Below are 17,134 nucleotides of genomic sequence, written 5' to 3'. Positions count from 1 at the left end.
AAGTATAATTGATTAATTTTTCTTTTGGTACATGATTCATGTTTTATTAGTAATGGAAAAAAAAATCTACATGAAACTTATTAATTAAATCTTTATTTATACGTTTCAGACAATAAATTGAAATTGCTATAAAAAAAAAAGCTTTAGTTAAAAAAAGTACTAAATGTACATTAAAACATTGAATTGTAACTTGTTATAATTAAATGGATTTTAATTTTAATTAAATATGGTAACACTTAAAATAAAATTATTAATTTAATGTATTATAATAAAATTTTATAAATACTCATATTCCAATATCCTTTTAAAAAATACCTGAATCTATATATTCATACAAACCCAATTAAATCTATATATTCAGCAAAAAATTTGTAAATTCCATAAAAATTTGAAATCTAGAAAATGTAACTTATAGAAGATAGTAAAATGTTGTTAAAAAAATAATTTTAATTACAAAAAAATTATTTACAACACAATTAATTCAAAAAATCACAAAGTATAACTTCCAAAAAAAACAAAGTTAAAAAACACTCGAAGGCAATTAACAAAATCTATAAATGTAATTAATATTTATAACACAATCAAATCAAAATCAAAATATATAAATTAAAATAAAGTAAAAAATTTATCATAATCCATTTTGATCCTATTTACTCTCATAAGTCTCATAAAAGTTGCTATATATAAATGAAAATTGAAAATCATAAAATATAATTTTGAAAAAGAAATTAAGACAGACAAAAAAAAAAGAGTTAACAACAGTAATAATGACTTGAAAAATGATATGATTAGAACTGCTTATTGGTTGGGTTACCATCCTGGTCTAAATATCCGTTCGAAATTGTGAGGGTTTAGAAAAAATACGAGGCTGGAAAAATAGACTTGTATAAAATTTAAGGCTCATTTTCTATATAGGCTGGCTTTGGGCAAATCTTTTGGCCTGAGCTTGACCGGCCTCGTCCGAATATATTATGTTATAAAATAATATTATATTAATTATACATGTTAAATAATAATTTTATTTATTTATATTAAATAATTAATCTAATAACAATTAAATTTATTACTCAAAATCTAAAAAAAATTTACCCAACTAAATAACTCAACCCAAAATATAAAGTTTTAAAAATTATATTTAATGCAATAAAATATTTATTATAGTTATTTTTTTAATAAAAATACTTTTTAATGTATTTTTAAATTTTTAGAAAATTTTTATTTTAATATTTTCTTAATGCATTTAGTGTATTACATTTTTAAAAAAAAAATAATTTAAAAAAAATCAAGTATGAGTTAGTCGAGTCGAACCCGAGTTTACTTTTCATAAATTGGATCAAGCTTGGACAAAAAAAGTAAATCTATTTTTTAGAATGGGCTGGACCTGAACTTAAAAAATTAATTTAAATACCTAGTATGAGTCCGATCCGATCCAAATCTAACCCGACCTCACCCATAAACATTAAAATTCACTTTCGCAGAAAGTAAGAAAAACAATCCAAAAAAGAGTATAAGGTTAGTAATTGTTGAATTTATGCCTGCAGATTTTTGTGAGAGGGAGCTATACGTGTTGTTACTTCCATTTATATAGAAAATTTATGAACTTTTTAATTTATTTTAATTAGAGTTTTATAATTAATTATAATTTAATGTATACAAATTGAGATTACATTTATAAGATAATTGTTATTGCCATTGAATTTGTTAATTAATCAGGTAATTAAAGATTTTAAAACGTAATGTAAGTATAATTGATTTATTAGTAAAAGAAAAAAAAATTGTATATGTAAAACTTAATAAGTAGATAATTATTTATATATTTTAATATGGTTTATAATCTATTATTTTTTGAACCTCATTGATTTTTTAATATTTAATTTGTATATTTTAATATAGTCTATAATTTATGAGTTCTTGAACGTCATTGATTTCTTATCCCATCTAGATTTTTTTTTTGGTAGAAAGGAACAACATTAAGCAGTTACATTGAAACAATCAAACTCGTGTAAATGCATTACTCTTGAACGGCAAAACCCCTTGTACTGAACTTGGTGGATCCACAAATAACAATAAATTCGGTGTACCATTATTCACGTACTTGGCCATTTGATTAACAACTGCATTTTGAGACCTTGGAATATGACAAAGTCTTATCTTCCAATTTCATCTGAAAAGGCAATTAATTAAATGTAGCTCCATCAAATTACTATTGCCAGCTCCACCAGCTTGTAACTCCCCTTACCCATATTCGACACCGGAATAGGGTACGAGGCATTACCAGAACACATACACTTGTAAACGTATTGAATCAAGTTATAAAATTCCATTAATTATTAAAATTTTCAAATTATTAACATGCTTTTATAATTCTTCACAATATAAATAATGCAACATTTCCTACCAACCACAATCGAGCTTCCGATAATCATCTCACTGCATCTAATAATTGTACATATTACCAATAATAATTCAATTTCAATAATAAAACACATATCTATATAATATTAATCATCAAATAACATTCACTTTAATTAAAATTATACAGAATATAGTTCATACGAACTTACCAGGCTAAATTGTAGAAATACCAAAATTTAGGGACATTTTGGTAATTTTCTATTTTCTCGAATTTCCACCCAATCTTGATCTAAATTAATATTTCATTCAATTTACTAATTTAAATAATAAAACAATTCATTTCATGCAATTTAGTTACTTTTTGATATTTTTACAAATTTACCCTTAAAGTTTCACATTTGTTCAATTTAGTCCCTGAACCTAAAACATGTAAATTGGTCATTTTTAATGAAAACTAGTGCTAGTTGAATAATCATATATTTTCCTCCTCCTCCTCTCCATTCCACATCCTTAATGTATATAACATGCTTATAGGTAACATTATCTATAATTTCACCATTTACTTATATATTCATTCAAAGCTGTCCACTTGAGTCATAGTCACTAAATTATTTATATCTTGAGCTAAAAGACTCCAAATTAAGATCCGTTAATTTTATCTGAAACTAGACTAAAATATCTTCTTACCATAAAATTTTCAGAATTTTTGGTTTATCGAATAAGTACAGTTTATTCTTTAAAATCATCCCTGTTCTGCTGTCTGACAGTTCCGACCCTTCTTCACTAAAAATTAATTATCTCCTCGTACAGAATTCTAATGATGTTACCATTTGTTTCTATTGAAAATAGACTAATTAAGTATTTAAAAATATAAATTTAAGTCTCTAATTATTTTTCTCCAATTTTTGATTATTTTCCAAAGTCAGTATAGGGGAACCCGAAATCATTCTGACCTTATCTCACAAAACCTATTATATCTCATAATTTACAATTTCATTACTTACACCGTTTCTTTTATGAGAAACTAGATTCAATAAGCTTTAATTTAATATTTTTTTCATCCTCTAATTCCATTTATACGATTTTTGATAGATTTTCAAAATCAGACTACTGCTGCTGTCTCAAAACTGTTTTAGTGTAAAATGTTGATAACTAAATTTATAACACTTTCCTTTCCTTTCTCTTCAATATTTTCCATCACTTTCTCTTATTTCCCTTTACTAACATAACAAGAATATAGAACCTTATATAATGAAACTCTACCTTAACATTAATTTCCTACTTTTTCAATAATATCAAACTCAAAAGTATATAAAAATCTTGATGTTCTTACCTTATGCCATTGATTTCAATCTTTAACTTGATTTTCTCCCTCCTCCAACTTCTATTTCTTGAATCTAACTTGATATTCTAGCTCCCCATAGTCTCCTTGTTATCTTTCTCTCTTGATGAATATGGAAATTCTTTTGATTTCTAAGTGAAAATGGTGAATTTTTGATAAAAGGACCAAATTGTAAAGAAAAGAAAGTTTCTCTCTTTCTTTTCTCTTCATACGTTAGTTGCATGGGGAAGAAGATGATGATTCTTCATCTTTTCTTCCATATATATACACTAAATAAAATAATAAAATATCATTTAAAAATCAAATTAAAATATTAATAAACTAATATTTATTTATTTAATCTAAAATATCTCCAACATCATCATTATTTTCTAGATTTCTCTTTCTTCTAATTGACCATTTTGCCCTTTAGATCTTTTAAAATTTCATCCTTGAGTCATCACTTAATTTGGTAAAATTACAATTTAGTCCCTCATAATTCTTCATCTTTTCAATTTGGTCCCAATTCATCCATCTTCCTTAGTTTCTAGATTATTCCACCCTTAAAATATTTACACTATTGGTCCTTCAAATTTTTCATATTTACACTTTAACCCCTCAAATTTTGAGTATTTACTCTTGGGTAACAAAACTTTTCTCACTTTTGCAATTTAATCCTTTCTTGAATTAATATGTCATAATATACTTTCCAATGTTGACATAACTCAATTACCCTTTTTATCACTTTATTTCCTTATTTCACCATATCAGGGATATTATCTTACTTTCTTACTGTAGTAATTTTCGGGGTATTACAATTTCATAGCTAATTAACCCTTCTAGCTTCTAGAATTCAAATTCTACATTTTATACAAATAGGTTATTTCCTTAATTAATCACTAAATCGATAAAATTTTCATATCAGTATTTTTATGCAACCTTCCTATCATAATGCAACCCATGTCATAATTTTAAAATAAATTTTTCCTTGTCGGATTTGTGGTCCCGAAATCACTGCTCCATCTAGACCCAAAATTGGGCTGTTACACAGCTAGCTGAGTCTCCACTAGAAGCGTGTTATTGCATTCTAGTTCTAATTGCCTGAATCCCTTCTCTCATGCTATGAGCAATCCTTCAAGCATGGCACGCGCTTCAACTTGAAAAATTGTTTCTCTATCAACTGGAATTCAAAACCACACAACCATCTCACATTAACATCTCTAAACATGCCTCCCACCTAAGCATAATTGCTAATGTACGACATAGCTCCATCCGTGTTGAGTTTAACTCACCCTTTTTCCGGTGGTGACCACCATATAGCTGACACCATAAGATTTGGTTGAGGCCAGATTGAATCCAATTTTGCATAGCTCCTTGCCCAAATAATACTTATATCTACAAGTCCTTGTACATAGTTATTACTATTAGCAAAAACATAAATATTATGATTCTTCCATAGCAACCAACATAACATGGAGAAAAGGGATTGCCATTCAAATTCCTTAAACCTCTATCTCCTTGAACTCATTAAGTTCCATAGCAACCAGTCACTAAGCGACAAGGAAAATAACGCACTCTAAACATGTTTTGGCACCACTAACTGCCATACCGTTCTTGAGAAAGGACAATCCCTAATAGCATGGAGTCCTAACTCTAACACCTCATCGCATCTAGGGCAGTGTCCCTCATTAATCATATGTCTTTCACCATTCATCAGTAGCCTATCCTGCCAAAATGCCTAGAGAAAGACACACTCGTTGAGGCGCTTTAGCTTTCCATATTAACTTCTAGCAATTAAAGCCTTCGCCATGAACATGTTGGTACATACTCCTATACATTTCAGCATTAGAAAAGTTATCTTTAGACATCCACTTCCAAGCTAACCTATCCAATCTTGCATCAGTGGATGATGGAGCCATACTACAATGAGCTTAACGACACTATTAGGAAGCAAATTGTGTAACTGAGGCCAATCCCAACCCCTATTACTATTCACCAAGCTACAAACACGTAAAGTATTATCTGGCTGCCCAATACCTATGCAAAAGCCCCTAAGTTGACCAACTTGACAAACCCACACATCATTCCAAAATTCTGTAAGTCAATCGTCCCCTAAATACCAGAAAACATTGGCAATCACATCCGACCATACCTTCATCAAAGATCTCCAAATATAAGAGCAATTACTCTTTGCTATGGCTTTGGTAACACCAGTTGTACACTATACTTGTTTCTCAATAATTACACCTACAAAGCTTCCGTATTAGTGGGAATTTGGAAACCCAAACAAAAAAAAATTATGTTCTGATCAACAAGGCTTCTGAGTCCAAGACCCTCAGACTCGAGGGGTCAACAACAATCCCCCCAAGACACTAATTTTGGTTTCTTGGACCCCAATGTCATTCCCCATATGAAATTACGAGCTAAATTTTCAATTTCACGACTTATAGAAACAAGAATTCGAATTGTGCTTATGAAACAGTTAGGAATAACAAGCAATACAGATTTTACTAACGAAATTATTCCAGCCAAAGATAGCTTCCTTCCTTCCCACCCATTCAACTTATTTCGAACTTTTCTAACCACGAAATCAAAAGTATTTGTAACACTCCTAGCTGTATCCACTATCGGAATAGAGCTACGGAGCAATACCAGAAGTTTACATATCACAATGAACAAATATTCAACAAATTCAAAACATAACATAAATCATAGTAAAATTATCCAAACTCAAACATATAGTCCCTTATATGAGTCCTCGAGGCCCAAAAATCACCTTAGAAATGAATAGGGACTAAATCGAAAATATATAGAATTTTTGGGAAAAAGTTTAAAAATTTCATACTACAAGGGTCACACGACTAAGACACACGCTCGTGTCTCAAGTTGTGTGGGTATTCAAAAAAAAGGACACACGACCGTTCCTAGACCGTGTCCGTGCCCGTGTAACTCTCTGATTTGGGTCACACGGCCAAGCCACACGCCCGTGTGCCAAGCCGTGTACCCCTCGAAATGGCCTCACACGCTTGTGTGCCTGGCCGTGTGCTAGGCAGTGTAACCGCCTGACTTGCAACACTTTGTAATCTACATGGGACACACAGCCATGTCGCATGGCTATATGTCACACACGGCTGAGACACACGCCTGTGTCTTTGGCTGTGTGGACGATAAATAAGCCATTTCTAAGCCATTTTTCTCACCCAAAGCCTAGTTACTTACACCAACCAAAAACACCTATTTTCATGCATTCAAGATACACCTAAAACATGCATAAGCATGCTAGAACATCATAGTACTTAGCCATACAACCAATATGCCTTAAAGGCACCTCAAACACAACAATCAAATTTGACTAAACATTTACTAAATTTAGCCATAAATCAATTAACCAATTGAACAACTTATATACTACATTTACCATAATGTTCACATATCATTTTCGTACTCCTAACCACCAATATGACCATCCACACAACTCAATCAATACCTTAACAACTTAGCCATATGCCAACCACAACCAAAACTAACCATTTAACAACTCAATGCACTATCTCATTCCATACCAAACCAACATTTCATAACATACCTTTATATTCATCATTTCAACTACCATCATTTAAGTACTTAGATACCAACCTAACAACCATTAAAGTATCATACATACATGTCAACATAGCAACTATTTCATCACTTAAAATAGCATATTTACAAGCCAAACATAATGGCTAATTTCATCAAACAAAGACACCTATACATGCCATTATAACCATGGCTCAAAATCATGAAAATCTACCGATATAGTCGATGGATAGTGTGATAGATCTCTGACTAGCTTCCAACTCGATTGAGCTTCCAATAATCTGTAAAGTAGGAGAAAGACAACCACAAAAGCAAAGTATACTTAGTAAGCTCGTATAAACTTAAACATAATATTTCATTTTAAATATGAACTTTATAATTCATAAATAAACCTATACCAATGCTTCAAGATTTATCAAACTATATAACTATCATATCACAAATGAATATGTTCATTAACATCCCGAATACTTTCCATTTATAACATAATAATGTATTATAAGCCGAATTACATAACCATCAACCTTTTCTTAAAACAATGAATCATTTCATTTACTTACTTACCATTCCATTTACTTAGCATAAGCTTAATTACGTTATCAATTCGCGAATCAGAGCATCTATTCACAACATAACTAAATTCCTTCCTTACAAGTAAGTCCTTTAACTCAACAATTCTTTTTATTTCATCATATTTCGTTACATCTATGAACTTATCATTTCAACATCTATTCTCACCCATTTCCTTTGCAAAACTCACGAAACATAAGCATAAACACCAACCATAACCACAAGCTAGTGCATTTTAACATAACTCTTTCACATTTAACTTCTATTTAACGATACTCACATATGATTAAGTAATTCATTGAACATTGAACATTTAACATTTAACATTTACTAATATCTTGACTATACATTAGCCTTTAACATTAAAATAATTTTATAAATTACATTCACTATTAGCCTGACGAACTAGTAACTTGACTCGGATACTCGGGTAACTACACCACACCAAAGGCATTATAGATGCATAACAGGGGCACTAAAGTGCAGAGAGGGGCACAAATGTGCAAACAAGGGCATTGTAGTGTGAATAGAGACACTGAAGTGTATACAGGGGAACCGAAGTGCAAATCCTATACAAGCGTGCATTCTAACCCTATTGGCACGCCAATCGTATCCTAGCAATTACTACGTTCAACAGGGCATTTCATGTAATCCATTTCCTTTAAACATATTTATCATTCAAGGGCACTTCATTGTTTCTGTACACATGATATAATATCAATACATATATTCATACTGTCAATGTGCCATCACAATGATTAACATCATCTATTAATCACTTTCATATTTCTCGATACACATGCTATAACAATTCATAATCATGCTGAAATCGCATATATATCATATCTCATAAATATTCAATAGTTTTCTAATAAATCCTTTCTCACCTTATGTTCAGTTACAATATTTCGAGTTTCAACTCACATTTTAAACATCATATATGTAAGTATATACATTCATGAATCAACGTTAACATTATTTATATTTATAGGTATGTACAATTCTATACCTATGAGCTTACCTGGCTAAACTGCAAAAATGTCAAAGTACAAGGGCTTTTTGGTAATTTTCTATTCTCCTCAATTTTTCACTCGATCTTGATCTAAATTAATAATTTCATTCAATATATTAATTTAGATAGTAAAACAATGTATTTTATGCAATTTAGTTATTTTATATTTTTACAAAATTACCCCTAAAGTTTTACTTTTATTCAATTTAGTCATTAAGCCTAAAACTTGCAAGTTAACCATTTTTACCTAAAATTGAGCCTAGCCGAATACTTATGGTATCAGATACATCCCATTATTGCAATAATTTCACATCAAATCCTTGTACTTTTACTATTTCAACAATTTAGTCCCTAATCAAAAAATTCATCAAAATTCACTTAATAAAATACTTTAAAATAATAAATAATATATCAAATTCATCATTTAACCTCTAAAATCACAAGGTTCATCAATTTCAACATTCAAAATCTTTAACAGTTTCAAAACCGAAGGTACGGGCTAGCTGGACCTAGTTGCAACGATCTCAAAAACATAAAAATTATTAAAAACAGACAAAGTTTGCTTACCAAATCATCAAACCAAAGTTGGTCGAATGGTTTCTTCTCCTTTAGGGTTTTGGTGGTGGCTTTCAAATTGAAGAAGATGATAATGAATTTTTATCATTTTTATTATAATATACATATTTAATAATTTACTATTTTACCCTTATAATAATAATAATCAAACCTTAACAATTTATAAGCCCACTAACGTCCACCAATTTTCATAATGGTCTAATTACCATTTAAGTCTCTTTTCCTCTATTCAATTAACCATTTAATCACTTAAATCAAATAGTGATCAAATTTTACATCTTTTACAATTTAGTCCTTTTTAATTAATTAACTATCAAAACATTAAAATTTATTAACTAAACTTTAATACCACCTTAATGAAACTTTTTAAATATTTATAAAAATATTTACGGCTTGGTTTATAGAAATGAGGTCCCGATACCTCATTTTCTAAAACCACTCGACCAGGGTCTTACCACTTGAACTTAATTAATCATTTATATCACATAAATTACCATAAAAAACATTTTTAAAACTATATTCAACTTGTAAATATTAAATAATAATATTTATGAACTTACTCTTAGGATTTGGTGGCCCCAAAATTACTATTTTTGACACCACTGGAAAACGGACTGTTACAATATTAGTCGTGACTCTTTTGTGAAACAATGGCATGCCAAGATAATTACCAAGATCATCCACATGCATGAAACCAATATCTCTACAAATTGCATCTGCTAAACTAATTAGTGTATTGGGAGAGAAAATATCTGTGACTTTCCTCTATTCACTTTTTTGCTCGAAAAATGACAGAATATGCGAAGAATATCATTAACTTGAGCTACTTGATTCCTATTGGTTTCATAGAAAAGGATAAGATCGTCTGCGAAAAATAAATGATATAAAGCTAAGCCCTTTCTTGACAGGAAAATCGGAGACCAACTCCCACGATTGATTGTCTTCTCAATTAGGTGTCCCAATTTCTCCATACAAAGTACAAACAAAAATGACGAAAGAGGGTCTCCTTGTCTTATTCCGCATGACAACCTAAAAGCTTTCGTGACATCACCATTCTAAAGGACCTAGAGTGAGGCTGATTATATACCGTTCAGAATCACTGAAACCTATAAACATGGTAATCCTGCTTCCGATAGGGTGTCCTCTAAAAAATCTCATCTAACTCTATCATACGCCTTCTCCAAGTCAATTTTCAAAGTCATCCCATATTTTCATCCTTTGAAACCTTCCATGGAATGAATTACCTCCTGTGCAACAATAATATTATCAGGGATGTTCCTCCCACAATAAAACTTGCTTGATTTTGTTTTGTAAACTTCACCATCAAAGTAAAAAAGATAAAAAAAATATTAATAATAAAAAAGTAAAAAAGATAAAAAGAAGAAGAAGATCCTATTTACTCTAAGGCTCCCATAAAAATATCAAGGTGCTATAGAAAAACATCTATTTTAATAAATAATTGGCTATTTTGATATAACTTGTTAAATAATTCCACTCTCATATATACCCAAAAAAAAAAACCTAACTATTTTTTTAAAATAACATAATTGCTTCAAAAAGGATCACCTTAAAAAATGATTACTTTTAACCCACAATCATACGTAAATACCTAAATGCCTATGGATTCTAAAACTTCAATTCAATCCTAATTTAGCATCATTCTTCACCACACCCAAAAAAAAAATTATGAAAATAAAATATTTATACATTAATTTTTCAACGGAAGAAATTTAATTAAAACTTTTGAAACTTCAATACGGAACAGTTTAGAAATAAAAGATAAAGTAAACTTGATGAAGAAATTTAAAAAAAAAATTCAGTTTTCTAAAGATAAGATTAAATAGATTGGAGAATTAATGTTCAGTTTTTGAAATTGAATTATGAGGCATTCTTGATGGCATGTTGTTGGTGCAAAGAAGATAATTTGATAAGATATTGATTCAGACGGACAACATGGAAGTTATTAGAGTTATCAAGAAATCTTTGTCGAAGTGTTCAAATTTAATAATAATCAAATGCATAGCTCAACTTTTGAAGAATGTAAAGAATTGATCAGTTGAACATGTTCTCAAATAATAAAATGTTGAAGCTGATTGCATTGCCAAATTGGCTTTTGAGAAAGAAAAAATTTTACACTTGTATGTAACTTCACCTTTTGCTTTTTTTTAACTTGATGTAAAGTGTTCTAATCTATTAAAAAAATAAAAATAAAAATTTTGAGGAGAATAAGTATTGTCAGCCCTCATTAATATTCAAAATTTTGACAATATTTAATTTAAATAAAATCAAAATGAAGCTTAAATATTGTCAAATTTTACTAAATTAAAATGTCTAGTCAATCCTTCTCAATTTGTTGACTTTCCAACGTTATTAATTTTTAAACATTCGTCAAGAGTTTGATTTTATATATTATTTATATAAATGTGGAGATAATTTTTAATGAATTTTTAATTATTTTTGTTGATGGAATTTACAATTTCTTTTAAAAAAAATTTTAAAGTGTCGTCTACTGAATTGTTGATCGAATCTTCCAAAATGGTGGTATTATCACGAGTCATGTCATCTCCTTCAAAAGCCTTGAAAAGTTCATAGAAGGAAAGCACCTTGAGACATCAAATTGTACATAGGTGCACGGCCACACACTATAGGGACATGGACATGGATGTCTCTATCTTTACTCATAGTGGAAATTGAATCTTCACCTATTAAAACTTCGAAAGTCAATTGTTAGAAAATCTTACTGGGATAGAGTATTATAAGCTGAATTATAAAAAAACTACCCATAAAATTTCTCATGAAAATATATTTAATATTTTCATTTCATGTATATTTAATATAATTTGAATATATGAAGATTTTTAAATATATTCATGTGGAATATGACCCTTAAAATAAATGGTCAAGTTGGCTTTAAAAATTTACATTTCATTCTCATCGTAGCAAAGCACCAAAAGTCAAGGTTATTTTTTTAATAAAAAATGAGATTTGACTTTTGAAGTTAATTTTAGGTTTTTTTAAATTTTTTAAAATTTTAAATTTAATTATTAACATCTTAAAGCTCTTCTATTAAATTTAATGCATTACAACGTTTCACTTTGATTAAAAAGTGATTTTTTTTAAATTTTAAAATACCACAACAATAATTTGTTAAAATATTTTAATAATATTAATAATTGGTCCATTATTAATATTTTTATTTTCTCAAACGACCATTAACAGCAATGTATGGCACATGAAAGAGTATTTAATTAGCAAACCATTAAAAACCTAGAGATGTGGCAATACGACTATACACTCAATCTATACAAAATTATTTCTATACTCGTATTTAATTATCAGATAAAAAATAAATTAGAAATATACGATTAATAAATTGACAATAATCATCAATTGTGTACTATAAATTAGGAAGTATAGCGAAACTCAGTTTATATTTAATTTCAAGAGTTGAAGAAAAACATGGAAAGGAATTCAAAAGCATCCAATGTGGGAAGTTCAGTGCTGGTGCCAAGTGTTCAAGAGCTGGCTAAACAACCTTTATCCGCCATTCCCGACAGGTATCTCCGCCCTGAACTTGAAGGAGATGCGGTTGCCCACGGCGGCGACCAGGTGTTGGAAATCCCCGTTATTGATATGCAGAGATTGGTCTCTGAAGAATCAATGAATTCCGAAATCCACAAGCTTGATTTTGCTTGTAAAGAATGGGGTTTCTTCCAGGTAAAATGTTTTATGTATTATTTCTCTAGGGTAAATAACCTAATTAACCGTGTTTCTAGTTTGATCATGAAAATTTTCAATTTAAATACTAGGTTACTCGAATTCATTTTTTTAGTAACTGCGTGGTTAAGGAGAATGGATTGTATGAAACTGTGATTCCACATCATCCCTATCCTTTTTCTATAAGTGAATGACAAATCGGATATTTCCTCATTATTTTTAACTTTTCTCTCCCGAAAAAATTCAAATCCAACTAAAAATGCTAAAATTCAGGAGGAAAAATATGATTTGTCATTCACTTATTAGAAAGGCATAGGGATGACGTGGAATCATAGTTTCATACAATCATTTCTTGTGGTTAAGTTTGAAACGATTGGATGATGTGACCATTTAATTTTTGGATAAATCACATGAATGATCACTCAATTATGAGAATGTTTCTGTTTTGGTCACCAAACTATAATTTTTTTTGGATTTGGTCAATAAAGTATTCAAAATTAGAATTTTTAGTTACCATGCCATTAAGTTGAAAACGGAAGTTTCGACATGGCCTTTTTTTATTGAATAAAAAAAATTATCTCTTCAATATTTATATGTTCTATCAATTTAGTTCTAATTCTAAAAAAAAAATAGCTCTAAGCATTTTTACTAGTATTTGGTGCTAGAAATGTTTTACATCTATCTATATATATATATATATATAATATTTTGTATTTGACGCTAATAAGATTTGAGTTCTCTTTTCGCATGGGAGAGCCATTGTTTTAACATAAAAAATTTCCAACAAGTTATGACTTTTTTGGCACCGAAAATTATTTTTTTTTGAGTTTTTCAATGTCAAGGAAGCACCGTTTAATCTGAAGTGTGAAAAAAATTTGTCAACAATTTATGATCTTTCTAGCATAGGAAACTGGAAACCTTTAGGTTTTCTACACTAAATGGCACTAGCTAAGAGCATAAAAATAGGAACAAGAGAAAAAAAAATCAACAATTAGTATTAAATTAACAAATTTTGAAAATATTAAGGGCTAAATTTATTGGATTTTTTAAGAATTATGACTAAATTGATAAAAAGTATAAATATCAAAGGGCTAAATTTATTATTAGATCAATAAAAAAGATAATATCAAACCTCCGTTATCAACTTAATAGTATGGTGATTAAAAAATCTAATTTAAAATAATTTTGTATAGTCGAGTAACTAAAACAGAAACACTAATAATTGAGTTTATCTAAAAAATAAACGATAATGTCATCTTGTGTTGACTAAAAAATGAATTTGAAATAATTTAAATTACAAATTTTCATAGTTGACTAATTGAAACAGAAACATGTAAAAGTTTAGTAACTAATTAGGTTGTTACCATTTCTTTAACATGACATAATGAGGCTTTTCCAGGTTTCTTTAACATACTTAAATCCTTACACAGTTTCTTTAACTTATAAGTAGGGTATAAATGAGACTTTGATACTTAGAAATTATTTGAGTTTGATTTAAACAAAATCAAATTTGACCAGTAATTATAGAACCGAACTCGAGCTATTGACAAGTTGAATTCAAGCTTAGTAATACTTGACTCGAATAACTTGCAAGTCTTATTGAGCTTTTTATAATTTTCTATTTTTAAATTATGTTATTTCCCTTAATATATATCATTAAACCTAAGCTTAATTATCGAGCCTAGCTTGGGTACAAAAATTGGTAAACGAGCTTAATCAAGCTCGATTATATCTAGAGCCGAGCTTGAACTTAAAAATAGATGTTCGATCGAGATTGAGCTCGAGCTTGACAATACTTGGGCTCGACTCAGCTTGATTACTCTTTACTAGTAAGTGTTGGGTGTAGTGGTAAAACATATTGTACTCCCAAAAAGAGAACATATGTTCAAACTTTGAAGACGGTATTGTTGAAAGGGATAGTTGTGAACCCTGATCATGATTCGTAAAACGAAATATAAATATATGTGTGTGTGAATTTGGTTAGGACTTTAACAATTTGTAAATTCATGGTGCAGCTAGTGAACCATGGAGTGAACTTAAGATTGCTGGAGAAAGTGAAAGCGGAATTGGAGGAGTTGTTCAAACTTCCGATGGAAGAGAAGAAAAAGCTGTGGCAATGTCCTGGGAATGTAGAAGGATTCGGACAAGCTTTTGTTGTGTCGGAAGGTCAAAAGCTTGATTGGTGTGACCTCTTCAACATGCTCACTCATCCTCTCCACCTTAGAAACCCTCGCTTGTTCCCCAACCTCCCTCTTCCTTTGAGGTACAACACTCCCACAATTTATAACTAAAACATCAAATCACATCATAATCTAAATATCATGAACTAAAAATGTTATTAGACACAAGTATGCCACGTACACAAACACACGCAAAAAAATATACAGGTTATCACTATATCAAAAGTAATACCAACACTCTTGTGAAACATTTAGGCTAATTGGCTTTAACCTAACCAATTATTCTAATGCTTTTGGTGTAGAGATATAATGGAGCTTTACACATCTGAGTTAAACAAGCTATCAACGGCAATCCTAGAAAAGATTGTAGAAGCCATTGGCATGAAAACCGAAGAAATGAAGGAGCTCGTCGGAGAGGGAAGGCAAACAATTAGGGTTAACTATTACCCACCATGTCATCTATCTGACCAGGTCTTGGGCCTCACTCCTCACTCAGATGCTACTCTCATAACCATTTTGCTTCAGCTCAATGATGTCCATGGTCTTCAAGTAAGGAAAGATGGGAATTGGGTTCCCGTTAAACCACTCCCAAATGCCTTCATTCTCAACGTTGGAGACATCTTAGAGGTAGAATAATTAAGGGTAAACTAGTAGTTTCCCAATTATTGGTAAGTTTTTTTTTTTATCATTCAATTATGGAAAGTTACAAAAATGTTACCTAACTATTTGATTTTGCCTTTTTTTTCACCCTGTTTAACTTTTAAATTGGCATAATATTAACTTTAACATTTATACATAATGTCAATTTAGTCATAATTGAGTCTAAAAAAATAACCCTCAACGTTACATATTATGTACTAAGTTTTTTTTTTTAGTTTTTCTTTTGTATGTGATAATTTCACCTAAAAATTAAAAAATAAATTTATTAACTAAATTTAATTGAAAATATACCAAAAAATGGAAATACCCAAAAATTCAAGATAATATTTTTCATCTTTTCTCATTCTTTTACAAGTAACCTTTAATGTCACAAAGAAAAGTAAAAATGCAAAAAGGAAACCAAATTACACAATGTATAAATGTTGAGGGTTAAATATTTTAAAATCAATTAATCAAGATTAAATTAGCACAGTGTATAACTATTGAGGATTAAAGTTGCTATTATGCCAATTTTAAAAGAAAAAATTTAATAGTTGAGTGACAATTTTGTAACTTGTCATAGTTGAATGACAAAAAAAAATTTACTAATAGTTGAGTGACTATCAATGTAGTTTATTCAATAATTATATATATATAGCACCATTGTATTCCAACTTTACAACATCACTGATATTTTGTATGGCAGATTTTAACGAACGGGACGTACCGTAGCATTGAACATCGTGCGACAGTGAACCCAAAAAAGGAAAGGCTCTCGTTTGCGACATTCATCGGAGTGGGGGCTGGGGGAGAAATAGGGCCTGCACCCAGCTTGGTGTCAAAACAAAAGTCTGCCATGTTTAGGAGGGTGAAAGTTGAAGAATACTACAAAGGGATGTTCTCTCGTAAGCTTCAGGGGAAATCTTATCTTGATTACATGAAAATAGAACAGGATTAAGGACGATGTGTTGTGGTAGTTATATATAATAAGGGAAGTGCCCCCAACATGTTATAAAGATTTGCATGTGTGCATGTATCTATGTATGTGGTATGCTATCATTAAATTACATAGGAATTAGGAACCTAAAGCAAGTACTATACATAGATAAACTTCCAAATATTCATGTTGTTGTCTTGTACTTAATAAACATAAATACAAGTAGATTCCAACCTTTTCTCTTAAAA

General features: G+C 29.8%; 1 protein-coding gene across 1 annotated transcript; it reads left to right on the top strand.

Moving 5' to 3' along the window:
- Positions 1-12,849: 12,849 nt before the first annotated feature.
- LOC107928051 (protein SRG1) lies at positions 12,850-17,134 on the top strand. The gene is made up of 4 exons (XM_016859209.2): positions 12,850-13,130; positions 15,146-15,393; positions 15,613-15,937; positions 16,656-17,134. Exons 1-4 carry the CDS (start codon positions 12,873-12,875, stop codon positions 16,905-16,907), a joined length of 1,083 nt encoding a protein of 360 aa, XP_016714698.1. The 5' UTR covers positions 12,850-12,872; the 3' UTR covers positions 16,908-17,134.

Source organism: Gossypium hirsutum, chromosome D01 (genome assembly GCF_007990345.1).
Source record: "Gossypium hirsutum isolate 1008001.06 chromosome D01, Gossypium_hirsutum_v2.1, whole genome shotgun sequence".
Lineage (NCBI taxonomy): Eukaryota > Viridiplantae > Streptophyta > Magnoliopsida > Malvales > Malvaceae > Gossypium > Gossypium hirsutum.
This window is presented reverse-complemented; position numbering and strand designations above follow the sequence as displayed.

What these genes read in the sequence shown, in the direction of transcription:
- LOC107928051 (XM_016859209.2), top strand. Translation starts at nt 12,873, where the DNA reads ATGGAAAGGAATTCAAAAGCATCCAATGTGGGAAGTTCAGTGCTGGTG. An exon ending in AAGAATGGGGTTTCTTCCAG is followed by an intron (nt 13,131 to 15,145) that starts GTAAAATGTTTT and finishes TTCATGGTGCAG; the next exon opens with CTAGTGAACCATGGAGTGAA. An exon ending in AACCTCCCTCTTCCTTTGAG is followed by an intron (nt 15,394 to 15,612) that starts GTACAACACTCC and finishes CTTTTGGTGTAG; the next exon opens with AGATATAATGGAGCTTTACA.